Source organism: Phyllobates terribilis, unplaced genomic scaffold, assembly GCF_046119375.1.
Source record: "Phyllobates terribilis strain yellow unplaced genomic scaffold, ASM4611937v1 Scaffold_4__5_contigs__length_816908805, whole genome shotgun sequence".
Classification (NCBI taxonomy): Eukaryota; Metazoa; Chordata; class Amphibia; order Anura; family Dendrobatidae; genus Phyllobates; species Phyllobates terribilis.
In genome coordinates this window covers 740,423,144-740,451,096 of record NW_027362764.1, presented here as the reverse complement: position 1 = coordinate 740,451,096, position 27,953 = coordinate 740,423,144, and the positions used below count along the sequence as shown (strand labels likewise).

The following is a 27,953-nucleotide window of genomic DNA, read 5'->3' as shown; positions in this document are numbered from 1 at the left end:
GTCCTTAGCAGTGGTTTCCTAGCAGCTATTTTACCATGAAGGCCTGCTGCACAAAGTCTTCTCTTAACAGTTGTTGAAGAGATGTGTATACTGCTAGAACTCTGTGTGGCATTGACCTGGTCTCTAATCTGAGCTGCTGTTAACCTGCGATTTCTGAGGCTGGTGACTCGGATAAACTTATCCTCAGAAGCAGGGGTGACTCTTGGTCTTCCTTTCCTGGGGCGGTCCTCATGTGAGCCAGTTTCTTTGTAGCGCGTGATGGTTTTTGCAACTGCACTTGGGGACACTTTCAAAGTTTTCCCAATCTTTCGCACTGACTGACCTTCATTTCTTAAAGTAATGATGGCCACTCGTTTTTCATTACTTAGCTGCTTTTTTCTTGCCATAATACAAATTCTAACAGTCTATTCAGCAGGACTATCAGCTGTGTATCCACCAGACTTCTGCACAACACAACTGATGGTCCCAACCCCATTTATAAGGCAAGAAATCCCACTTATTAAACCTGACAGGGCACACCTGTGAAGTGAAAACCATTTCCGGTGACTACCTCTTGAAGCTCATCAAGAGAATGCCAAGAGTGTGCAAAGCAGTCATCAAAGCAAAAGGTGGCTACTTTGAAGAACCTAGAATATAAGACATATTTTCAGTTGTTTCACACTTTTTTGTTAAGTATATAATTCCACATGTGTTAATTCATAGTTTTGATGCCTTCAGTGTGACTGTACAATTTTCATAGTCATGAAAATACAGAAAAATCTTTAAATGAGAAGGTGTGTCCAAACTTTTGGTCTGTACTGTATATATATATATATATATATATATATATATAATATAATATAATATAATATATAAATATAATATATATATATAATATAATATAATATATATATATATATATATATATATATATATATATATATATATATATAATATAATATATATATAATGTGTTCCCATATAAAAATGTGGCAAATTACCTTCCGGTCTCTGGCTCTCTCCACAGGCTGCCTGTGTTCCGGTGATGCTGAGTAACGGGTGGGAGTTACCGTTCTCTGAAGTGATTGATTGGAACCAAGCTGCAGTTATTGGGGACGAGAGATTGTTATTACAGGTGAATATATGCGATGGTGGTCTCTAGTCCCAACATAGTTAACCCATAGTAAAAATTAAAAATAAAAAAATGAACCATTGGAAAATGTGACTTTTCCCATATGCTTAAAGGGGATGTCCACTTTTGAACAATAATTTGTTCCTGATTCATCATTGCTGTTTCTTCGCTTCTCTGGAGTAATTTACTGTCTGACTGGCTTTATTATGTGCACCTTATTCTCTGTATGTTTTGAATTTCATTATTAAAGGGGTATTCCCATCTCCAAGATCCTATCCCAATATGTAGTAGGTGTAGTAGTAGTAATAATATTAGCAAATACCTCCAATTAGAAATGTAGTATAGTTCTCCTTATTAGCTGTCACTTACCCCATGTGCAGGGCATTGCAGTAGCTTAGGTATCCATGGTTTCAACCATTCATATAGTGACAGTTGCTAGTGGTCGTAGTCATGGATACCGAAGCTATTGCAATGCCCTGCACATGGGATAAGCGACCTAGTAAATCAGAAGAACTATACTACATCACTAATTGGAGGTATTTGCTAATATATGTAATAGGTATAATAATAATATTAGCAAATACCTCCAATTAGCAATGTAATATAGTTCTTCTGATTTTTTTTATATCGCTTACATCATGTGCAGGGCATTGTAATAGCTTTGGTATCTATGGCTATGACAACTATTAACTGTAACTATATGAATGGTTGTAACCATGGATTCCTAAAGTTTGCAATGCCCCGCACATGGGGTAAGCGACGTAAGCTAATCAGGAGAACTGTACTATATTTCTAATTGGATGTCTTTGCTAATATTATTATTATTTCCACCCACTACATATTAGGATAGGATCTTGGAGATGGGAATGCTCCATCTTAAGTATTTTTTTTTTTTATAATTTGTCTTAAAAAAACGCCCGATTCAGGATAAGCAAAGTTATAAATCCTTTTCGTTTCAGATTCTGAAATATGGCCACCTCCTCTGTTTGTAATTCTAGTTTTTAGCTAAGTAGGTATGGTCCCCAACTCTCATCTGTGGGTGTCTTCTCGATTACCACACCCACTTGGCTAATAAGGTTAGATTTACATACAGAGAAGAGATGACCTTATCTCCGGAATGCAGAGGCGCAGGAACAGAAGAAAAATAACCCCAGATTCCAGAGAACAGCGGCATTTACACCAGGGGAAAAAAAAAATTACATATTTATGTCAAATGACGGGTTCTTTTTAAATCTAGATTTAAAATTTTGATTAATGCTTAATTTCTTAATTTCTTGACCAGACAAAACAACATCCTGACTCCCCACAGTCTATAGTGGCAAAATAGTGAACGCCGCTAGAAGGATTAGTGACCACTAGAGGGAGCAGTGAGCTCCTATACTCCATCTGGTGGTGACTTCAGGAAGTTAACATGTTGTCTTTTACATTTACAGGTGCTTCTCGCTGAATTAGAATATCATCAAAAAGTTAATTTATTTCAGTTCTTCAATTTAAAAAATGAACCTTATTATATAGAGTCATTACACACAGAGTGATCTATTATATAGAGTCATTACAGACAGAGTGATCTATTTCACGTGTTTATTTCTGTTAATGTTGATGATTATGGCTTACAGCCAATGAAAACACAAAAGTCATTATCTCAGTAAATTAGAATACTTTATAGCACCAGCTTGAAAAATGTTTTTAAAATCCGAAATGTCCTACTGAAATGTGTGTTCAGTAAATGCCCTCAATACTTGGTCGGGGCTCCTTCTGCATCAATTACTGCATCAATGCGGCAATGTGGCATGGAGGGATCAGCCTGTGGCCCTGCTGAGGTGTTATGGAAGCCCAGGTGGCTTTGATAGCAGCCTTCAGCTCATCTGCATTGTTGGCTCTGGGGTCTCTCATCTTCCTCTTGACAATACCCCATAGATTGTCTATGATAGATTCTCTATGGGGTTAAGGTCAGGCGAGTTTGCTGCCAATCAAGCACAGTGATACTGTTGTGTGTAAACCAGGTATTGGTACTTCTGGCAGTGTGGACAGGGGCCAAGTCCTGCTGGAGAATGACATTTCCATCTCCATAAAGCTTGTCGGCAGAGGGAAGCATGAAGTGCTCTAAAATGTCCTGGTAGACGGCTGCGCTGACTTTGGTCTTGATAAAACACAGTGGACCTACACCAGCAGATGACATGGCTCCCCAAACCATCACTGATTGTGGAGACTTCACACTAGACCTCCAGCAGCTTGGATTGTGGCCTCTCCACTCTTCCTCCAGACTCTGGGACCTTGTGGAGTGTGTCCATGACTGCCTTCTGGACATCTGTCAAGTCAGCAGTCTTCCCCATGATTGTGGAGCCTACTGAAACAGACTAAGGGACCTTTTTAAACGCTTAGGAAGCCTTTGCAGGTGTTTTTTAATTATTTAAATTTACTGAGATAATGACTTTTGTGTTTTCATTGGCTGTAATCCATAATCTTCAACATTAACAGAGATAAACACTTGAAGTATATCACTCTGTGTGTAATGACTATATAATATAGGAGTTTCACTTTTTGTATTGAAGAACTGAAATAAATTAACTTTTTGATGATATTCTAATGTAGTGAGATGCACCTGTATATCGTTGCAGGAGATTTGGAACTTGGCCGGAAAATCAGAATTTTTGGACCCTTTTTAAAATGACAGAATGATAAAACAAAAAATAGAAACAGATTCACTTTAAAGTACGGCCCTTTGGCACTGCTTGGAGATTTCTTTTATTATTTTATTTATTTTAATTGTTTTAAGTGATGTGACACAACATTCGTAGCAATGGGACCATTGAAATCAAGTTGGTCTTGCATGATGTCAATTTTTTGGGTGATCTCTAAGCAGTATCAAAGGGTTCTTTCTATTGGACCCTCTTCTATTTGAGATGATGTGTTTTATCGGCCGGATCGTGATTTTTAATTTAATGCAAACAAAAAAATTAAATAAAATTAAAAAATATAGAAATAAATGAGATGGAAAAAAAATTGTGTGTATATGTGTGTGTATATATATATAATATATATATATAATATATATATATATATATTTACACATATACACACACATAATTTTTTTTCCATCTCATTTATTTCTATATTTTTTAATTTTATTTAATTTTTTTGTTTGCATTAAATTAAAAATCACTTTTTTTTTTTTCATCAGCTATTAATATGTTCCGATTAATATCTGTACAAACAGATTATTTCTTCCTCAAGTTACAGGGAGACTGCTATATATATAATTTGTGTGTGTATATGTAAAATTAAAAAATGAGATGAAAAATATATATAAAAAAATAATAAAATTTAAAATATATAATCATAAAGAGATGAAAAATAATAAGTGATTAAAAATATCTAGAAAAAATAAGCATGATGATATTAAAAATATATCTAAAAAATATGCAAAAATAAAAAAAAATAAAAATGTGATAAAAAAATAAAATAAAAATAAATGCATATAGTCTCAGTCATGGTGACGAGTCAAGTTTAAAGTTCTGGTGTTCTCTCCGGTAACTCTTAAGTCCCCTTTCTTCTCCTCTACCTGGCGGCTGCAGAGTTTTGACCTTTAGTGCTAATCCCTCTCCGGCTTTTGCTTCCTCTGGAACATGACAGACCTGGGAATAAGAGCATATTGCAGCCAGTGCATTAACACCTTCCCTTTAATGAGAGAAGTAGATGTGTTAATTCCATGGCTGCTTCTGCCTTTCTTTTTTCCCGGCGGTGTTAGCAACTGCATTAATGGTTTTCTGGCTTTTATTGATGAAATTCCTTCATTGCCATCGTTGGGGGAAAAAGAGAATTAGTAGAATCTGACTTAAATTTAGCTGGTTGAGATTGGGCTCAGATACAAATATTTATGGTGTATACTATTGCAGTATGGCTTTATCAAAGTTAGAAAAATATGGCTTTTTTTTAAATTCTAAAAACAGCACCAATGGAGCTGAACTGCAATACCAGAGCTAACCACTGGACTAGTGTGGCGCTGTTTTTTTTTTGTTTTGTTTTGTTTTCTTTTAATAAACCTGTGCTATTCCTTTTTAAAGGGTATGTGTCATCAAAAATGATGTATTATTTAAATCAAATATTTAAAAAAATATATATTTTTTATATCATGATCTGTATTTAAAAAAAAAAAAAAAGAGTAATCTTGCAATTCCCACACTGGCCACTAGACTTTAACTTCCTGTTGTTTCAGGAACAGATTTGAACAGTCTCATGGTCAACAGAGACAGGATTATAATGACGAGTAACAATAACGCAGGATCCATCAGTACCCCCGCCTTCACAGTGACTTTTTGCACACGCTCATTAGATGCATCAATACAGAACACAGTTTCTGAGTTAGTACATATGGTTTTCCTGAAAGTATGGGTTTAGACTAGCCCTAGTGGCCAGTGTAAAAATTGCAAGATTTCTAACTTTTTTTTTTTTTTTTTTTTTTTAAATCAAGATCTTATTATGAAAAATTAAAAAAACATTAAAGATAAATTAAATATTAAATAGAATCTGTAAGTAGGTGTTTGACATTTAATCGGAGCGCATCATAATATAAAGCAAGAGCGCTTGATTCTAGGGCCGTATCACTTACTGGGCTTAGTGTTATAGTTTCCTTACAATCAGTGTTTAATCAGCAGAAGATTATCACTTCCTGACTAAGTGTCACCTGCAGTATAGTCAGGCTAATCTGTGTAACCCCGCCCCCCACCAGTGGAAGGTACCAATCAGGTGTGTGGGCGGAGCTATACACAGCTCAACATTCCAATCACTGCTACATTTATAACAGAGAAAACAGGGATTCTATCAGAACTACAGCAAGCAGCCCAGTAAGTGACACATCACTGGAATCAGGGTCTCTGCCTCTATATCATGCTGCTATGAGATTACATAACAAAGAAAACCTGCTGACAGATTCCGTTTTAAATCATTTTCTTATGGTACATTCCCCCTAAAGGAATGCTCTACCAGACGTGAGCACATTATTCTGAACCGTTTCCCCGACCGTTAATTATCTAATCCTGTAGTTAACCCATTTAGTATTTATAGCACACCGCCGTCTGGCATAATTGAAGCAGGTTTCGGGGGTGCACTCATTTCTGACCCCTGCATTCCTGAATTTTGCCGTTTCATTTCTCTCCAGCTGCTCCCATATTGAGCGACTACTGTAACATAATTAACAGTGTTTTTAAGGAGCTGGCAGCCGGCCCAAATATCCACCCTGGGAAATGATTTTTTTTTCTCTCCTGTAGTTACACATTTTCATTTCCCATTTTAGAGAAAATCTGAAGTTTTGCGCTTTCCTTGTGCAGTATAATACTAATCCCTTCTCTCTACTTCAGTTTATTATCTTTTTTTTTTTGCCTAATGTTCTTATATGATTATTACTTTGCCTAATTACTTTTTGGGGCAATTATCAAATCCTAATTATTTCTGCAGAATTTTTCTTTTTTTAATGATTTTTTTTTCCCATCTTCCTCCCTGCTAAAGTTTTATATTTTCAACATCTTTCCAAAGTTACCATATGCTATTTGTGTAATAAATACCCGACCCACCCAATTATGGATTCGGCTTAATTAATCATATTGAATAACCGCTTTAACATGATACTTTACACTCCATTCACATCTAGAGCTGCATTCAAAACTAGTCAAGTTGGTATTAAAAATCATTGCGCGGGGGTGGGGAGAGGAAGCTCGTGAGACCTAATGCAACTATCAAGTGTCTTTGTGCCATCCACCATCTTTCCTCCCGGCTCAAAGTCCATCTACAAACTTTCCAACTTCTATAGTTACGCCCCTGCTTAACTTTTCCCTTTCTCACTGCATCCTGGGATAGATGCTATATACGTCTTGCTACTATACAGTTTTTGCCCACTTTTCCAGGTGGCAGCATAGAATGCAGGGGAAATGTGGAGACAAAAGACATTTGACAGAATTGCGAATACAGCTCTGGATATGGCTATATATCCAATATGATGTTTTGTTAGCTCCGCCCAGGAGGAACTTTGCCACATTAATTTCATTATCTTGTCTAGAAAATATTGCCGTTTTTGGAATATTGCTTCTCATTTATGCCTGACATGCTAAGGGTTAATGCACACATGATGGACGTGTTGTGGATTTTACCTACATTCTCCACGGATTACAGCGGTAATGAAGTGTTACAAACTTGCCCGCTCGCTGCAGACTTTAGAAGGGGGGAAAAGATCTGCAGGTCCCATGTTAAGATTAGTGCAGTAGACCAAGATTATATCTATATATATATATAGATAGATAGATAGATATTTATACTTTTTTATTTTGGGCTTGTTGATAGTCGGCATTTTTAGCCCATAGATCCTCTCTATAATTTTTTTTACTATTTAGAGCAGAGATTTGCATAGAACAGTTGAATAATAATTTTATTTTACAGTCTTTTTGGCAGAGCTTTTAGAGCAGACTATGCCCAGGGTGGGTTTTGGTTGCTAAGTATTAAATTGGGTTTAAGTAGCCTTTAAATGTATGCCACATTAGGACGGCTGCCCGGTATTTAGTTAATGAGCAGCTGTTTCGCGCTATCTGTGTAATATTGGTAGTGCGCGTTGTAGAATTTCATTCCCTCATAGGATTATGATGGACGGCTCCCTGGTTTACTTTGTCACTGTTTTCACTGCCATTTTTTTTGTGGGGGGGGGGTGAGGGGGGATTTAAGTATCTAACTGATCATGTAGATCTTTCAAAGACAAGTCCAACATTACCTCTACATGGTCAGTCCGTACCTCCGTTACTGAGAAATCAGTATATAGATTGATATGCTAATGAGGCTGAAGAGCTATGCTAGATCTGAAGCCTCTGTCACTCCAGCTTTGTTCCCCGCCCAGCACCTCCGCCTCCTGCTTGACTTGACAGCTCCTTTGCTTGAAGTCACACAACATAGAGACTGTCAGTCAAATAGGAGGAGACACTGGGAGGGAATAGAGCTGGAGTGACAGAGGCTTCAGATCTACCTTAGTCCTGCAGCCTCATTTGCATCTGTTCTCTGTAACGGAGGAACTGATTAGCCATGTAAAGGTGTTGCTTGTTGCTGTACTTGTCTTTGATATAGCTATATCTAAATAATTTTGGAGGTGAAATCCTCCTGACAGATTCCCTTTAAAGAGGACCTGTCACGTGCCTTAAAATGTAACTGTTATTTTAGGAGAACTTGCCCTGGAGTGTCTGTCTCTGTCTCCTCCCTCCATAGAACCTTATGAGCACCAACTTGTCTTCTCCGATTTCATTAATGGAAAATACTGCATTCATTGAAGACCGATTTTGCCTGTGAATTGAGAATATTGAGACTGAATGATCAGTCCAGAGGGAGAAATACCGTATATACTAGAGTATAAGCCGAGGTACCTAATTTTACCACAAAAAACTGGGAAAACGTGTTGACTCGAGTATAAACCTAGGGTGGGAAATGCAGCAGCTACTGGTAAATTTCCCAATCCTGGTAAGTATTGCCCACTCATCCCCAATCATGGTATGCATGGCTCCCCTCATGCCCAATCATGGTATACATGGCTCCCTCATCCCCAATCCTGGTATGCATGGCACCCCTCATCCCCAATCCTGGTATGCATGGCACCCCTCATCCCCAATCCTGGTATGCATGGCACCCCTCATCCCTAATCCTGGTATGCATGGCACCCCTTATCCCTAATCCTGGTATGCATGGCAAGGGTGCACCCAGCGCCTTTACTTGGCTTGAACAGTAATCCTGTGCTAATAAACTCCCTGTAAATGAAATATGTCAATTACATCAAATCCCCACTTTACCCCAAACTGCATATATGGGAAGGTGTTTGAAAGCTAAATATATCGCCACCTTTATATCTTTTATCTGTTGCTGCATTCCAAAGAAATTTAGAAATGTAATTAATATTCAAAAGAGGCAATAAGTGCTCTGGGCGTGGGAGAGCACCTCCCGAGGTTGTCCTGCCCAGCATCAGCCTCTTTAGCTTGCCTAATAGCGCTCATTTCCTTGGATGGGAAGCTAAAAATGCAGGGAAACAACCTCGGTAGGAAGAGGCTCGGGGCCGCTCTACTTTTCACCCTACCTTCTTAAATAAATCTTGTCCTGTATATACCATTGTTGGCCAATTCTATGGATCATCTACTTTGGATAGGAAGATGCCGAGTGTCCATCGGTGTTTGGCGTCCACCCAGACAATAAACCTTCTTAGCTAATGACAACACACATAAACACATATATCTGGTACGTCTGAGAGGAGCCCGAAAAGAAAAATTGCTCTTTTTGGGTGGGTTTGGTGGTCCACACCACATATTCTCTAACAGCCCCAAATTAAAGCTTACGTACAATATGTGTCTGGCAGCTGTGTAATGTGTGTATCCGCCGTGACCCATGTAACCTTTGTTTCATCCAGCTGAGGAAGAGCGCACTTTTCATTTTTCATTGTGGCAAGGAAAATGATTCAACTACTAGCTCTTCCATGTTGGAGGTGACCCCTGCTGACAGATTGCTTTGGTTCAATAAAGTTTTCTATTCAGGGGTAATTTACTTGTAACGCACACTTTTATTATTATTTTTTTTTTTTTGTTATTTTTTTTCGCCTGTTCTTAGCATAACCTATACGGTGTTCGGAGGCACCGGCGCGCGTCGGGGTCATATTCCCCGCAGAGTATTAATTTCATCTGGTTACCATGTTTGGCGGAGAAGCTGATTGTTGCGTCCTTGTCTTCCAGATTCCTTCTACAATCAGGTCTATCCATCAGGATAGGATCCTCGCACTTAGACAGCAGACGCAGTTTTTGTGGGAAGCTTATTTTTCCTCAGTGGAGAAGATTGTATTGACTACACTAGAGGTGAGCAACTGAGACCCGATTCTGGTCACTGACCTTTCTTTATTACTTTACATCTACATTGCATTTTTTTTTTTTATGTTATTGATTTTGATTTTCAGCATAAAATTACGTCTACATGTCCTAAACAAGAGAAAAAAAAAAAAAAATTTTGTTTGTAAAATTTTTGTTCATTGCTTGCGTAGACCTATTTTTCGAACAAAAATTAATAATTGAGATTGTAATTTTGTGTGTTGAAATGTTTCCGGAAATCTACAGTAGAACAGAAAAAAATAATAATACAAAAAAAAAAAAAAAGTTTTGTAAAGTTGTAAGAAATGCGTTGAATTCTCCTGGCGCTTGGCTGTGAGTGCGGAGCTTCTGTGTGGACCAGGCGTCCATCTCCGCAGCGAAAGGGAAACTTATTTCATAGAAGAATGTGGAAAAGCGGCTGATACTTTATGGACTATTAACAAGACCTTCAGGATGGTGCGACCTCTGGGATGTCTGGCCGTGCCGGTATAAAGCCGTTTCTAACATTTCTCGGAATACAAATGTGTCCCACAGATGGACGCTGCGCTGCTCTGCTTTTCTCAGCCTCCACAACGCGCTTTGGGTGTCTGATGGACTCGGCATAGATTGAAGATTCTGGGTCCTAGTGCACAATCTGTTTTACTATCACATGCTTTTTGTGGCATTCCCTTCTTTAAATAGGACAGAGTCCTAAGGCTTGGGTGTCACTCACTGTGCAGGGCTCTTGTACTTTTAGGGTTGATCGAAATAAATTAGTGTAAACTGAAATATATATTTTTAGCCTAAAATAAAATGTCATTAAAAAAAAACAAAAGCATAAATCTAAATGACATAACCATCACATATTTGTAACTGTTACAACATGTACTTTAAAAAATGAACATTTTGTGGACTTTAAATTTTTTTTTAAAGGAACAAAGCATTGAAGGGAATCTGTCAGCAGCATATTGTAGGGGTAGAGACCCTGATTCCAGCGATGTGTCACTTACTGAGCTACTTGCTGTCATTTTGATGCAATCACTTTTTTCCCTGCTGCAGATCTAGCAGAGCTCTGAATGCTGAGCTGTGTATAACCCCGCCTACACCACTGATTGGCACAGAGTATACAAAGCTGCCAATCAGTTGTGTGGGCGGGGTTTCACAGACCAGTTGACTAGGAAGCATGAGACACCTAGTCCTGTGGTGATAATCTCCTGCTGATAAAATACTGATTTTATTTAAACGGCAACACACAGCCCAGTAAGTGACACATCGCTGGAATTTGTGTCTCTGCCCCTACATCATGCAGCTGACAAACGTTTTTTTTTATTTTATTTCATTAATATGAATTAAAAAGTAAATAAAATGTATCCCAAAAAATGGTATTGGTGGAAGACCCCCTCTATGTCCATATTAATACTCATCTGAACACCCCATATTCATAAGACTGAAGTTGGCCTATACCGGCATCATTGGCCACCAGTCCGATGTGTATAGGGGGCTTCCTGACTCTCCCAACAGATGATGTTGGGGGAGATATAGATCGATCGGTTTAAACATTAGTTAGCAGTAGATGAGCGTCGGCCAGATGCGGGTGACATCGGATTTCTACGCTCGCTCCGAGCGCTGAGGGCCGAAAAAGTACTCCTCTATCCGCTATCCTATGTGTATAGCCGGCCTTACATCTGGAATGTTGAGATGAAAAATCTCAAAATTTGAGGTGTTTTCCAGAGGGGCTAAACATGACTTAAAGGGGCTGTCCAACCAATCAGTGAAGTATAGCGCATGGTGACTCTACAGTTCCTGCTATAAATACAGGTGTCCATATTCCTGCTTTATATAGAGAGGACTGCACTGGTTTCTCTTGCTATTGCCGAAGACCACGCTAATAAATCATTCACACTCCATTACTGGAAGATAAACGGAGAGGTCACCCAGCGAGCCGCGCACAAAGGTCACAGCATGGGCACCAGCCGTTCTGCGTGATACATATCTCTGCTTTCCATATTTCCCCTCCCCCCGCTCGCTTCGCTCATAGACTCTCACCATTTACCTTCTCACCCGGCCAATCAATGAAAATTGAATTTTTCAGTTTGAGCCTTTGGCCTCCAGATGTGTTCGTCGGTGAGCGAGACCGATCGGAGAGCCGAGGACAGCTGACCGCAGATGGCACGCCATGTTAATTTTGCCACCGTGTCGCGAACTCTGCACCCAGATACCAGGCAGACTAATTATTTGTACAAATTGGTTTTCAGCGCGGTATTTATACTTGGCCCTGCTTGTAACGAAGGCCCGAGCTGCGCAGGTTAAAATGTTACCGCAGTAATTACTGCATTGGGGGATTCTGCGAGAACGAAATAACAGGAAACTCCGACATCGCGCTGTTATTATTTTACGCCATAAATCTGGAGATGAAAACCTGGGTATTAATGTGGCTTATTGTAATGTGTTCTGCGTGTTCGGGCCGCTCCATCAAGTTAATGACGTATTAATGTACTGTAAATGATTTAGGACATCGCCGGCTGCGGGGGGGCGGGGGTGTGACTTTTTACATATGGTATCGATATTTCAAGAGCTCCTTTAAATACATCGCACTCGGTCTCGGAGCTCCAACGCATTGATCTCGGAGATGGATGAACCCACTTCAATGCCGTCTGCACAGACATTATAATTATTACATTCATTCCTTTCCAAGAACCATGGAAATATCTAATAGTAAGACTTCTACCAGTCCGGAAACTTTTGTGTTTCTTTTGTTTTTCGGTTATCATTTTTTGTTTTGTTTTTTTATTCCACCCCCCCCTTCCCTGATCATTTTCATATTCTTTGCCTTAGCCAAAAGTTGTAGTCATGAAACGCCGCCTGTGTGCGGACCGCCGTGATGTCCGGACCCCAACTCAACATAGCCACATAGAAGGCTGTTCATCTCGGGTCAGGAGATCCACAGGCGGTCCGGACATCGCTTTCCGTACTCAGACCGGGTTTCACTGAATTTGGTTTCATGCTTAAATCATACCTATCCTTTCACATAGCTGTAGGAAAAGGTGATCTTGCTGCCCTCATCTCCCAAAACTAGTTAAACAGTGACCGTTGTTTTAACTTGTATTTCCTAAGTCAATGGTACACACAAAAATAATAAACTTTGTAATATATCTTATCCAAGAAATCTGCTTGTTTCTCCTTTCTGGACTGATCTTTGACTCTCAATTCATGGGTAAAATCAGTAAAATGTATTTTTAATGAAGACCGATTTTAACATTATGGAGATAGATGACTGTTTGTCCTTTGAAAATTCTATGGAGAGGGTGGAGCAAGAGGCAGGCGCACATGTTCTGCCCACGTTCTACTGCAAGTTCTGCCCACGTTCTACTGCAAGTTCTGCCCACGTTCTACTGCAAGTTCTGCCCACGTTCTACTGCAAGTTCTGCCCACGTTCTACTGCAAGTTCTGCCCACGTTCTACTGCAAGTTCTGCCCACGTTCTGCCCACGTTCTACTGCAAGTTCTACTGAAACAACAGTTAACAGTTCTCCATAGAACTCTGAGCACCAGCTGACATCTCCTATCTCAGTAATGCGAAAGCCTGAAGACAGATTTTTCCAGTGAATTGAGTATTTTAAGAATAAATGACCAGTCCAGAGGAGAAAGAAGCAGATTTGTTTATTAAAATATATTACAAAGTGTCTTATTTTTATGAGTAATAGTGATTTAGGAAATAAAAAATGTAAAACGATGGTTACTCTTAAACCCCTTATTGACTTTAGATGTACTGGTACGTCCAATGTCCACTCCCTGTTTTTGATACGGACTCAGAAACTGAGTGTCACGGGTGTGTCAGAGGTGACAGACAGTCGCCCTGCAATGGTTTGCAGGAGATCTCCACGTTTGGCAATGCAGACAGCTTCCTAGATAGGATGTTGTGTTTAGAACCCAGCGACTACCTCCCTTTAGTCTGGGTGTATATATACCTGGTGTTTCTAGGTGGGCGTCGCCGGTTCTACTCATTCCTACTTGGAACTTGGCTGAGGTAGCCTCACGTCCTCTTTGGAGTCTTGAGGCTGTGTGCCATGTTGGAGTTTCTTCTAAAGCTAAGTTGTAATTCCCCTGTGTCGTCTTCCCCTTTCGTCTTTAGAATGCTAGCGGAGGTTGACTAGTGCTCATCTCCTCCTCCCCTCCCTCCCCCCCCCCAGTTGTAGCCTTACGTGATCGGCAACAGCTGCGGAGGCTGTATAGGGACTGTAGGGGAAGACAGAGTGACGCTAGTCTAGTTTAGGATGTCACCACTTACCCTTTCCCTAGTGTCTGGGCTCCCTTTACCTTTCCCCCCTGTATTGCAGTCACACCTGGCGTGACACTGAGCCAGCATTATTCCCAGCAGATGATGCCTGTTATTCAGCCATCATCTGCCTCTAACAGGCGCTGGTAGAGCTGAGCTTCAGCTGCTGCTGTTAACCTGTTTAATACTGCTGTCAATCTCTGACAGTGGCACTAAGGCCCCTTTCACACGCCAGTGTGTCCGGTACATGTGGTGACAGTTTCCACATGTACTGGAGACACACACAGACCAATTCAAATCTATGGGTCTGCACACATGTCCGTGTGTTTCCATGGTCCGTGTGCTCCACACGTTGACATGTCCGTTTTTTACACGCTACAAGGTCCGCAAAATGTGTCACGCTGAACACACATGGATTACATTCGTGTGTCATCAGTATCACACGTACCGGCGCCTGGGAATCAGCGGTACAGTAAGTGCTGTTCCCAAGTGCCAGGTGCTGAACGCTTCCCTCATCATTATCCCTTGCTCCCGCTGCGATCAGCACGAGCAAGGGACAATGTTAGGAGTAGTAGTCTGCTCCAGCTGTGTCCATGTGTAAAAATAAGAATAAAATAATAAAATCCTTATACTCACCTCTCCGGAAATGTTCCCTGCTGTAATTCTCTGACTACTGGAGCCGGGGAGAATGAGCCGCTCTGGCCCAGAGTCATTCTCCCCGGCTCCTCAGCGTCCGTGGTCAGAGGATTAAAGCGGGAGACATCTCCGCACAGGTGAGAATAATGATTTTATTATTCTTACACATGGACACTGCGGGAGCAGACTACTACTTCCAACATTGTCCCTTGCTGGTGCTGACCGCAGCACGAGCAAGGGACTATGATGAGGGCAGCGTTCAGCACCCAGGGCTTGGGAACAGCGCTAACTCTACTGCTGATTCCCAGGCATTCGTGTGCCACACAGGTGCACATGGACACGTATATCTCAGGTACGGGTTTTTCCGATACTGGAAATATCCGGACGTGTGAAACCAGCCTAACAGCGCGTGTCTGTTTAAATCGCTCACACACACCCCCTCCCCTTTCCTGCTCGATGGACTGATGGGTTGCCAAGACAACCCAACCAGGAAGACCCCTGTTCCTGTTATGACTGTTTTTCTATAAAGATAGGCTTCTCTTCATAGTAGACCCTTGTACTGTATACAGCACTACTACAGTATTTCTGTGTATTGCAAAAAATCATGAACGACCAATCACAGGTTCAAGTGCCTTAATATAAGTTTTTTTGAAAACCTTATATTTTTTTAATATAGTAACAAAAAAAAGCTCGAATCACATCCGGCTACGTCAGTGAAGAAAATGAAAATGTTATGGCTCTTGGAAGAAAAAGAAAAATTTAAAGTGCAAGAAAATGAAAATAGATGTCAGGAAGAGGTTAAAACAGCTTTTGGTGCACATAGTAGTCTAATATGTCCAGGAACTATCCTTATTTTCATGCATTGTAACTTGCTACTCACTTTTTTTTTTTTTTTTTTTCAAGGGAAGGTTTTTCTCCATTGGAATTCTGCCAGCACTATAGGTGTATGAACTTCTATCCAAGATCTGTCCTTATTTTCATGCATTGTAACTTGCCACCTACTTCCACTTTTTTTTTCAAGGGAAGGTTCCTCTCCATTGGCATTCTGCCAGCACTATATGTGTATGAACTTCTGTCCCGGAACTGTCCTTATTTTCAAGCATTGTAATTTGCCACCACCTTCCACTTTTTTTTTTCCCAAGTAAAAGTTCCTCTCCATCGGTATTCTACAAGCACTATAGGTGTACTAACTTCCCTATCCTCACGTCCCAGCATGCATTGATTCTTCCTGCTGTTCTGAACTAAAAACTTACCTCACTGTTATGTCTTTATACAATATACCAGACAAGAAAGCAGGAGCAGGCAATCCAGCGGGAAAACTTTCTGTAATCTGTCTTAACGTCTCTTCTGCTGGAGAAGGATTACACGTTACCTTGCGGTCTACAGCCTGTTGTCAATTTCATGTTTTTGAGGGGAAGCCATGATGCCTGATCCGTACGTTCCGTAGTTAGAATGGAGAATGAGTTCTCGCTTTCCGGTTGCATAGGTAAAACCAAATGTCCATGGCCGACCTGAAGAAGAAGATGCCTTGATTGCTATTCTCAGCTAACTGCTGATTGAAGAGGCTGCTCGAGTAAAAATAGGTAGAACCAAGTGCTCCTCTCAGTTCTTATTTTACCACTTTTTCTAATCCCTCCATTTGTCTTCTCTTTCAGATAATTCAGGACAGAATTTTCAAGCACATATCACGTAACAGTTTAATATGGAACAAGCATCCTGGAGGACTCTTTGTGCTGCCCCAGTACTCATCATATCTGGGTGATTTTCCCTACTACTACTCTAATCTAGGTAAGCGCTTCCTTCTTCATGACCCGATGATGGACGCTTGTCTCTATAAGAATATATCCAGCTTCCTAGCCATTCAGTTCAGCACGAGGATTGTTTGTGCAGATTATATAGAGGATCGGGGCGAAACAATAAATAATTTCTGGAATAAAAAGCATAAAAATAACTATGTGCATATAAAAAAATAAATGAATATATATAAAAATATGAATAGGTATATAAAAGAACCAAAGCCAACAAGATAAAAAATAAAATGCTATATGCCTATTAATCGCATAAATTTATTCAAGAAAAGGGATATAAAACGTGATTAAAGTGCAACAGCCTTAGAGCTTTTCCCTCTGTGAATAATATGTACCAGTAACCCATACTAATGTAACCTAAAACACCAAATCACATTCTCATGTGGACAAAGAAGCACTCAAAGGGATGATATTAAATGTAAAGAAGTACCTAAATAATTTAATTCCTTCCTGGGTTGTATCCCTTTGCTACAACGTGTGTTTCGCCCTGCTTCTTCAGGGGGTGTGTATATATAATAATAAATAAATAGCATCAATTTGTTAGAAAAAGTTGTGTAATACGGGAATAATGGCTTAAAGTTAGCTATATGTTAAACAAATAATAATAATAATACCATAAAAAATGCAATTCCTTCCTGGCTTGTACCCCTTTGCCACAATGTGCATTTCGCTTTGCTCCTTCAGAGGTTCAGAGGATGTATATGTAATATAAATTTGTTAGAAAAAGTTATTATTTATTTATGTAATACAGGAATAATGGCTTAAAGTTAACTATATCGCAAAAGTAGCATAAAAAATATACTGTGTAGATCAGCAATGTTCTCATTTAGTTTTACTTGTGACAATAGATTGGTATCTTTTCAGGGTAAAAAGGTTTGATGTTAGATAAGTCGGAAAAAATGCTTTGACGTTCATTTTTTTTTTTTAAAGAATCCAAAAAACCCCTTGAAAGGTCTATAAAAAAAAACTAAAATGCAAAATAGAGTAGAAGCAAATAGTATTATTCAAGCTCTAGTCTCCTCTGTTTTACTTTCTTTACAATAAATAATTTTTAAAACAAAAAAAAATAAGTCTAATAGCATTACTAGGCACGCCACATAGAATATCATTTATACATTTATTTTAATTAATTTTGTCATTATGTTTTTGACATTTCAGTTCTAAAAAAATTACAACTCTAGGCTTTATTATGCCAACTTTTAGCGCTTAACAGCCAAGATTCATGAATAGTTTGAGTAGTTTTTATTCATGCTGTGAATTGGAAAAAATAAAAAATAAATTTGACTCTTTCTTTAGTGCATAAAATGCTCAAGTCACCCTGCGGTGCCCAAAATACACTGCCGTAAAGTGCTTAACTAATACTAATGAACATTACCCACATCATACTGCCATTATGTGCTGAAATGGTATCGCCATACAATGCTCAAACAATAACACCGTAAAACGCTTAACTAATGTCGCTATTTGTTGCCAAAAAATACTAATATAGGCTGCTGAAATAATTCTACCTTAGAATGTCCTAGCAGTATCTTTATGAAGTGCTCAAATACCTAGAGTGCCCAAACAATACTATAAAATGCTCACATAATACAACCATAGAGTGCCCAAACAATACTATAAAATGCTCACATAATACAACCATAGAGTGCCCAAACAATACTATAAAATGCTCACATAATACAACCATAGAGTGCCAAAACAATATCCTTATAAAGTGTTCAAATACCACGATACATTGCTCAAATACTACTTCACAGTGTCCAATCAATGCTACCATGAATAGCTCAACTAATATCAATATGTATTCTCCAAAAGTACTACCGCTATATGCTCACATCCCACTGTAGAGTGCCAAAAGAGTGTTTTTATGAAGTGTTCAAATACCAAACAATGCTGCCATAAAGTCCCCAGATAATATTATGTAATGTGCTCAACTACTAAGCTACAGGGCCCAAGTAATAGTAACATAATGAGCTCAACTAATATTACTATACAATAGCCAAAATTATTACCAATAAGTGCCCAATTACTACCAACCCGGGGTGCCCAAACTAGATTTTTATGGAGTGCTCAAATACCACGCTACAGTGCCCAAATAATACTGTCATAAAGAGCTTAAATAACTTCACTTTACAGTGCTCAAAGAATATGGCCATAAGTGCTTACCTAATACCACTGTACATTGGACAAAAAATACTGCCATAAAGTGCTCAACTAATACTACCGTACATTGCCCAGACAATACTGCCATAAAGTGCTCAACTAATACTACCGTACATTGCCCAGACAATACTGCCATAAGTATTCAACTAATGCCTCCGTACATTGCTCAAACAATACTGCCATAAGGTGCTCCTCTCATACCACCGTACATTGCCCAAACAATACTGCCGTAAAGTGCTCATTTTATACCACCGTACATTGCCCAAGCAATACTGCCATAAAGTGCTCAACTAATACCACCATAAATTGCCCAAACAATACTGCCAAAAAGTGCTAGTCTCATACCACCGTACATTGCCCAAACAATACTGCCAAAAAGTGCTAGTCTCATACCACCGTACATTGCCCAAACAATACTGCCATAAAGTTCTAATCTCATACCACCATACATTGCCCAAACAATACTGCCATAAAGTGCTCAAACAATACTGCCATAAAGTGCTCATCTCATACCACCATACGTTGCCCAAACAATACTGCCATAAAGTGCTCATCTCATACCACCATACGTTGCCCAAACAATACTGCCATAAAGTGCTCATCTCATTCCCCCAATACATTGCCCAAACAATACTGCCATAAAGTTCTAATCTCATACCACCATACATTGCCCAAACAATACTGCCATAAAGTGCTCAAACAATACTGCCATAAAGTGCTCATCTCATACCCCCATACATTGCCCAAACAATACTGCCATAAAGTTCTAATCTCATACCACCATACATTGCCCAAACAATACTGCCATAAAGTGCTCAAACAATACTGCCATAAAGTGCTCATCTCATACCACCATACGTTGCCCAAACAATACTGCCATAAAGTGCTCATCTCATACCACCATACGTTGCCCAAACAATACTGCCATAAAGTGCTCGTCTCATACCACCATACATTGCTCAAACAATACTGCCATAAGGTGTTCAACTAATACCACCGTACATTGCCCAACCAATACTGCCATAAAGTGCTCATCTCATACCACCATACATTGCCCAAACAATACTGCCATAAAGTGCTCGTCTCATACCACCATACATTGCTCAAACAATACTGCCATAAGGTGTTCAACTAATACCACCGTACATTGCCCAACCAATACTGCCATAAAGTGCTCATCTCATACCACCATACGTTGCCCAAACAATACTGCCATAAAGTGCTCGTCTCATACCACCATACATTGCTCAAACAATACTGCCATAAGGTGTTCAACTAATACCACCGTACATTGCCCAACCAATACTGCCATAAAGTGCTCATCTCATACCACCATACATTGCTCAAACAATACTGCCATAAGGTGCTCAACTAATACCACCTTACATTGCCCAAACAATACTGCCATAAAGTGCTCATCTCATACCACCATACGTTGCCCAAACAATACTGCCATAAAGTGCTCATCTCATGCCACCATACGTTGCCCAAACAATACTGCCATAAAGTGCTCATCTCATGCCACCGTACATTGCCCAAAGAGCTCACATAATGTCACTATACAGTGTTCAAATAGTACAGCCTCTAAGTTGTGAAATGATGCCAATATACTGTGCCCAACTAATACTACTATAGAGTGCTAAAAGTCTACCCTGTAGAGCTCAAATAACACCGCTATACAGTGCCCAAACCATATAGTTCCCAATAAATGACAAAAAAAAGAAACGTTTCCAAATTGTATTACACAATGTAGTGCCCCTATAATAGTCCGTTACAGTGTGACGCTAATCTTAGCCGGCTGTAACACACTTGTACGACATACTGGAAGTTGCTGATCGCTTTTTGCGTCCCTTCCGGTATTTTACCATGCAGGCGCCGATTTATGTTTTGGCCGTGTCGCCAGCTTGCTGTGCTGTGTTTCTAAGCTTCACACTGGGATTGTTGCATAGAAGGGTCTGGATTCCTGGCGGTCAGTAGATGTGAATAGGACCTTCCTGATTTGTGGGGTTTTTTTTTGTTTCAGGTGTAAAATCACCAACAAAGTTTACCGCAGTCATCCACGCGGTGACGCCGCTGGTCTCCCAGTCCCAGCCAATCCTGAAGCTGCTCGTCGCTGTAGCAAAGTCTCAGTACTGTCATCAGGTAATGCAACTAAATATTGTGTGATATATTGTATAATCTATCTTTACAATGGCCGGGCTCAGTTTTTCTTAAACTCTTCCTAATGCACCCTCCACTAGAGGGAGCTCACTGCTAATAATGTAAGATCTTTGTCTCCCTCTATTGGCGACTGTTGTTAAGACAGATTATCTGACTTTTTAGGTCTATGCAGCAGTTTAGAGCTTCAAATACTGTTACTGTAATTGCTTGGCTTTTTTTTTTTTTAAATAAAGATACCTTATGTAGGACTTGAAATAAACACGGTACTAAAAAGTAGATGTTCACATTAAAGTTGATATACTTGCTTTTCTTTCTGATTTCAAAGTGTTCACCAACTCCATCCACCAGTAATTGGCTGTAATGTATGGGAAAATAAAACTGCATTTTCTTGTGCTCTATTCAGCTGGTTTACAATAGTTTTAAGGGGACTTTTCACTGGATTTTTTTTTATTTAAGCCAAGCTCCTCTCATTGCTGCTACTCCACTGATTCCGGAACAGTTTTCCTTTTTCTTCTGCGCCCCTCCGTTGCAAAGTTATGCCCCCTGGTAATGTGTACATTTTCCCTTTTTTTAGTAACTGGGCGTGTACCACAGACCTTCTCTGTGGGCGTGGCCATGTTTTGATTGGCCAGCATCGGGGGAGAAAAAAAATAAACACCCTTCTTTGTTGTACGTGCCCAAAATTTGCATCTCTTATTCCAGGGGGCATAACTTTGGAATGGAGGGGCACAGAAAAAAAAGAAAAACTGTTCCAGAATCAGTGGAGTGGTGCCAATTGGAAGAGGTACACAGTTAAAATAAAAAAATCCAGTGAAAAGTTCCCCTTTTAATATGCCTGATCCCCACTTCAATGTTTCTATAATTTTTCTTTAGATTTGTGCTTGCCTTTTCTTTTCCGTCGTCCTCTTTGTGAGCTTATTCTGTTTCTCCTTTTTGACATTTTTCCAGAGATGCTTTAATTTGGGAAATATTCCATAGAGAGACGCTGACTGCTGGAATATTTATGTATCTGTTTATTATATTTTTCCAGATCATAGTCTTGTGGAATTGTGACAAGCCGCTCCCTGCCAAACACCGCTGGCCTGCCACTGCTGTGCCTGTCATAGTTATTGAAGGGGAGAGCAAGGTGAGGCCATTCTGCTGCGCAGCCCTTTTATCCATGGAACGCCGGCTTTATTAAATATGAGAAGACCCAGATTTATCAACCTGTCGTATCGCTACTATGAACCAGTTAAGGGGTTTCTGCTTACTGGGATTATACTGGTGTTATTGCAGTTCGAGAGGTATTCAATGATGCTTGTGCTAGTGTATGCCATCTCTTTATGACCCCCACCACTCATGAGCCTTAAAGGGTGGTATCTGTGGTCCAGTGCTGTTACTAGAAATGTTTATCCCTCTGCAGCAGCGCCCCCCAGCCACCTGGCTGTGCAGAGAACTGCAGTCATCCCCATCCACTTGAATGCTGTTGCAGTTCCTCTATACAACAGGTAGCTGGAGGGGGCGCTGCTCTATAGGGGAAGGCTGAAGAAGGGCTACAGTGTTGTTCCATTACTGCTGACCTTTCATTTTTTTGCATCAGTAATGGTCCCAGAAATCAGACTAACACGAGTCATAAAGTGATGTGAATATTCTTTTAAGAAGTGTAAAAGGGGGGTCTCCGGTTTGGCACTCCTCATTGAGTCAGGGTCTCCAAGTATTGGATCCACCCCTCAAACTGAGGTAGAATTATCGAAACTGGACAATACTGTTGCCTTTTGGATTACAACATTTGGCCTGTCGAAAACTATTACTGTAAATACGGTAGGAATAGAATGAGGGTTGGGCACAGTAGGCTGCAGCCTAAGTCGCCAATACGTAGTGGGTGCAGTTTATAAAAAAAAAAAAACAGGGCTGAAACCAGAAGAAGGGTTGTGGTAGTCATCTGACCGTACTACAGGTGTATGGTGGACTGGTGACCCTGCATGATGGGAAGTGTGTACAGTCTATATGAATGGTACAGATTGGTGGTGATTGTGGGAGGGGTGATGAAAGGAGTTGTCCAGGCATAAGATATTGATAACCTGTCCTTAGGATAAGTCATCACTATCAGATTGTGGAAGTCCAACACCTGGGACCCCCCGCTCGGCTTATAGCCATCGAAAGTTCACAACCAACTAAGCTGAAATGTCACAGCGCCATATACTGTGTAGTGGTCGTTGTTGGTAATTGCAGCTCGGCTCCCATTCATGTAAATGGGTGCATGGTACTAAGTAAAGGCTGAGTGATGCGGGTGCTGCGTGTCGGACCCCCACGATCTGCTATCAATGGCCTGTCTTGAGGATCGATCATCAATATATTTGTTCCGGACGACTCCTTTAAACCAATAATCTGCATAAGTTTAATGTTGGAGCAGGGGGCACGTTGTGAAGCTTGTGTACCCCTGGAATTTGGTTATCACATTCAGGAATGAAGGACAGAACATAATCCTTGTTAGATAATAGTTTCTTCCTGCGCCGGTGGTCCGGTCACTGCGTCAGGGGGGTTTCTGCTACTCTGAGCCCACTTGGATGTGTAAGCTATTCCTAAACACGTTGCTTCTTCTTCACCCCGTGTCCGTTCTGACCTTGATGCTGTGGTTTGTTTTGTTTTTTTCATCCTACCATCAAGTCTCCTGTGTGCACCCAGGCATGGGAGCTGCGCTGTGCATCCTCCTTTCTGTCGAAGCCTCCGTTGCGCTCCTGGCATCACAAACACACGCGCAGGCTTCATGGTGATGCTCGGAGAGTGATCAACCCTCCCGTTAATATTCAGATTTTAGGACTTTGTTGCTCTCAAAACATTCACAAGACAAGAAGAACAAAAAGTTCTTATCCTCTTCGTTATAACAGTACTCGTCTTTACTGTGCGGCTCTGAAGAGGAATATTTCTGGAACGAGTCCATTGTTCGATCAATAGACATTCCTGTAATACGGTATTAAGGATTCCTCCCACCCCCACACAAGCAAAAACACAAAAATAAGTGGAAATTCTAAATAATAAAAATAAAAAATGTTATTAGGCTGACCTAAACCGATTCCGATCATCTGGGACCTGATGGGTTATTCCATCTGGGCTTTGACCATGGCCGACACTTTGGTCATCCCAAAGTCTCATGTGTCATGTACAGTCCTGGGGTCTTCTCATGTAACAGAGGGGTCTTTGTGCTCCCCCGGGCACCAGGCCCCAAGTGTACTACCTGCACCCTGAATAACTATAGTCTGCAAACTGTTGCAATCGGAGCAGTTATTCTCGGGTGCCCGCTGTATAGCACAGCAAACATCCACGCTGTATGGAGCAAGCTCAGGTCCTGAGGCCGCTCCGTACAAGCAGCGCGCACATCCACTGTACATGTACGGTGGATGTCTCAAAAGGGTTGAGACCTTTAGTGCTAACACGGCGGATGTGCGCGCTGCTCGTACACAGCGGGCACATGAGAGTAACTGTTCCGATCGCAACAGTCTTCATATATTCTGCCATCAACGATGGCATTTAAAAAGCTTCCAACATGGTGGCTGCCCGTTTTGTCACCATCAGTACCCCACGATCGTCCGTTCTGTCGCCAAGGCGCCCCCCATGTAGCCAGTGTATTATATCACTGCTTGATTTTTTTATATTTTGAGTTGAATATTTTTTATACTTGAATTTTTTATTTTCCCATTTTGTAATACAGTATTTGGTAAAATGTATGGCGTCATTAAAAATTTAAATCTGGCTTGCAAAAAAAAAAACAAGCTGTCGTCCATAAAGAAAAAAAATTACGGATCTTTAAAAAGAGAAAAATAGCCATGTCACCAAGGGGTTAAATAAGTTTTAAACCAGCCTAAAGCGGTGTCCTAATGGGGTTTGCTTGTTCCTACCTTTAAAGTAGTTGGTCGGTTTTGTTTTTCCAATGACACTGGTCCTGGAATATTTTTGGGGTTGATCACCGCGGGCACAGATGGTGGTTCGGCATGGAGCCCATATATAAGAGACTTTACCTTCCATTACATATTCAGTGCAAAGCTTGAAAAAAAATAGTCCATGAATAAAAATCCTTCATGGGGTGGATATTTTGCATACAATTTGGATTCAGCAGATGCATTTGTCTCTGACGTCCCCGGCCCAGACACGTCTGGAAATCCATTTTGGTAGAGCGCATCACTCCTGATTACAGGGCTCAGGCGGAGTGATGGACTGTCTGTCACCCTGTCAGATAGCGGGGTCATTTGTGAGGCGTTAATAAATACATCCTGGAACTTTCTGCACGCGGCTCTCAGAGGTTTCACGGAAAGGTTCAGCAGCCGGTGGCCTACGGAACATTTAATCCCTTTAATAGTTGCCGTTGGCGGAGAAGAGACTGTGCCGAGTCCAGCGCTGACGTAAGAAGCCGCAAGGAAAGCGCCTCGGGAGTGGAGATGTCCTTCTTTACCTCGGGGTATTACAAATGAACTGTTTAGGAACCACGATAATTTTGTAATTTTTTGAATTTGCTTAAAAATTATCCACAATTATTTTATTTATTTTTTTTTTTTCAAGTTCCAAAATGATAATGATTTACAGCCCACATTAGATTCCATAGAGCTTTAGAGATTTCCAGGATTTTTATAAAAGGTGACGGTACGACACCCGACGCTGCAAAATGATTAGTGTTGCCCTGCTCCGGTCCAACACGGCAGAAAGACCGGGGGACCGTTTTCAATAATGCAGTCAGCACCCTTGGCGCTTCTGCCATTTACTAGGCCATGACGTTGTGGCCTCCTAGAAGCCCTACCCGTCTGCTGCTAGTAGGTCCTGTGGTGGGTGGTACCGCACTGCTCTCTACACCGCATAGTGGCCGTTCTCCGGTACTGCAGCCCAGCTTTTATTTATTACTTCAACAGGAAATGAGCTGCAGTATTGGAGAACGGCCAGTACGCAGTATATGGACCCTTTTGCTCTGGACATTGTGTTCATCCGACCTCTCCGAGACCCGCTGACAGCTGATTCTGATTCTGATTATTATTATTATTTTATCTGTAGTGTATACTTTTTCTATTTATATTACTATTTCTTTACCGCTCTGTAATCCTTCTCTTCCTCTTTGTCCCTGTAGGTCATGAGCAGTCGTTTTCTTCCTTACGATAACATAGTGACCGATGCCGTACTCAGCCTTGACGAGGACACGGTGCTTTCCACGACGGAGGTGAATACCATTGTATACCGATAACCCTAATTTCTTTCTGAAATCCACATGTTTCTGAAGGGTTTGTCCACCTTTGAGGACCTCTTCTTTTTTAATTCATACATTTGTGGATCTGATACCAGGTCAAAACTGAACAGTTTTTGTTATGATCTTATTTCTGCTGCTCCCCTGAATATTCAGTTGGTTTTTTTTTTGTTTTGTTTTTTTTAAATCCGCCATACGGTTTCAGAGATATGGGGCTTTTTATTTATTTGAATGGTATTTAGCAAGGGGGCGTGGCTCACAGGATCCTCTGGGGCGGGTCTTTAGGGTGCTTTGCATAATAACCTTGTTAGCCACGCCCCCTTTGTAAATTCCGTGAACCGGTAACGTATATTCAAAAAAAAAGTGCAATTTTTATATAACCTTTTGGATTTAAAAAAAATAATATAAGAGCAAAAAAACGACTAGCCCTTTACTTGGTGACCAGCCCTCTTTAAATGTATTTATTTGTATTTGGGGTTAAAAAAAAAAAATCATTTTTGTAATTTGGATTTAAAGAATCTGCACCATTTAGTTTTTACAGACTTTGTTTCCCTGTACATTCAACTTTTTGATGTAATCTGTGGTCATAATTCAATTAAGAGGCGCTCAGATTTATAACCGGATCCGCTCACTGATGGATTCTCAGTTAACTCATTCTAGCATAAAAATACAGTTAAGACAGAGGATACAGTAAGCAAGCGGTGCAAACATTTTTAATGAAACCCAACTGGCAAAAATGATTTACCGAACATCCATGTAAGTAAAAAAAAATGTTTTAAAAATGTCACCAATGGATAACCTCTCTACAGCATGAGGCCATCGGCGTATGATGACATTTTTTTGTTATGTAGATGCTAAACATAATGGGATGGCCTAGGCAGGATACAATTGTAACAGATTCTCAGCTGTGTAAGGTTTTGTTCACATATTGTGGCAGTGTTTTTTTTTTTTTAACCTTTGTTTTACTGCATTTTTTGGCGGCAAAAGTATTGCGGTTGATCCCGGGTGCCTTGGATCTGTACAGTTTTAAATTGTAAAAATTAATAAACGTGGCTCATGGCTGCCACAAGATCCCAGGAAGCGAAAGTCTAGACGAGGCTTCCTCCGATCGCCAAGGATTAGGGGAAACCTACAAAACCCCCCTGATCGCGGATGGTGATTCTCCACGTCGCTCAGCTGATTTTCCCTGCCTCCTTTTTTTTTTTCCAGTTGATTTTATGAGACAATGCCTTTAAGAAAAATCATAGTTTTAGGAATCAAGGGTATTTTTATTTTTTTTTATTTTTTTTAAAGGTGATTTTATGAGACAATACCTTTTTAAGAAAAAAATACGTATTTAGAAATTAATGGTCATTTATTTATTTTTTGTTTTGTTTTTAAAGTTGATTTCATGAGACATTGCCTTTAAGATAAAATAGCTAATTTTTAGAAATTAATGGATTTTTTTTTTTATTTTTATTTTTTTTAAAGGTGATTCCATGAGACAATGCCTTTAAGAAAAAAAAAGTTCATTTTTAGAAATCAAGGGTATTTTTTTTATTTTTTAAAGGTGATTTCATGACATTGCCTTTTTGATAAAATAGCGCATTTTTAGAAATATTAATGTTTTTTTTTTTGGTTTTTTTTTAAATAGCAGGTTGTGTTTTTCAGTAATGTGATCACCTATCTATCTTTATTAAATCCTTCATATGAAAATGAGATTATTGTGATGTATTTTGTCGGCCTCCGTAGCTGGTGGTGCCGTCAAG

General features: G+C 40.1%; 1 protein-coding gene across 1 annotated transcript in view; it reads left to right on the top strand.

Annotated features, from left to right (window-relative positions):
- The window catches only part of EXT1 (exostosin glycosyltransferase 1), a 258,570-nt gene that overhangs the window by 214,065 nt on the left and 16,552 nt on the right, over nt 1-27,953 (top strand). Inside the window, exons 3-8 of the mRNA XM_073679802.1 lie at nt 1,007-1,114; nt 9,853-9,972; nt 16,527-16,659; nt 20,866-20,984; nt 22,033-22,128; nt 26,092-26,181. Of these exons, the coding sequence (XP_073535903.1) occupies nt 1,007-1,114; nt 9,853-9,972; nt 16,527-16,659; nt 20,866-20,984; nt 22,033-22,128; nt 26,092-26,181 (666 nt within the window). The remainder of the gene's footprint in view (nt 1-1,006; nt 1,115-9,852; nt 9,973-16,526; nt 16,660-20,865; nt 20,985-22,032; nt 22,129-26,091; nt 26,182-27,953) is intronic.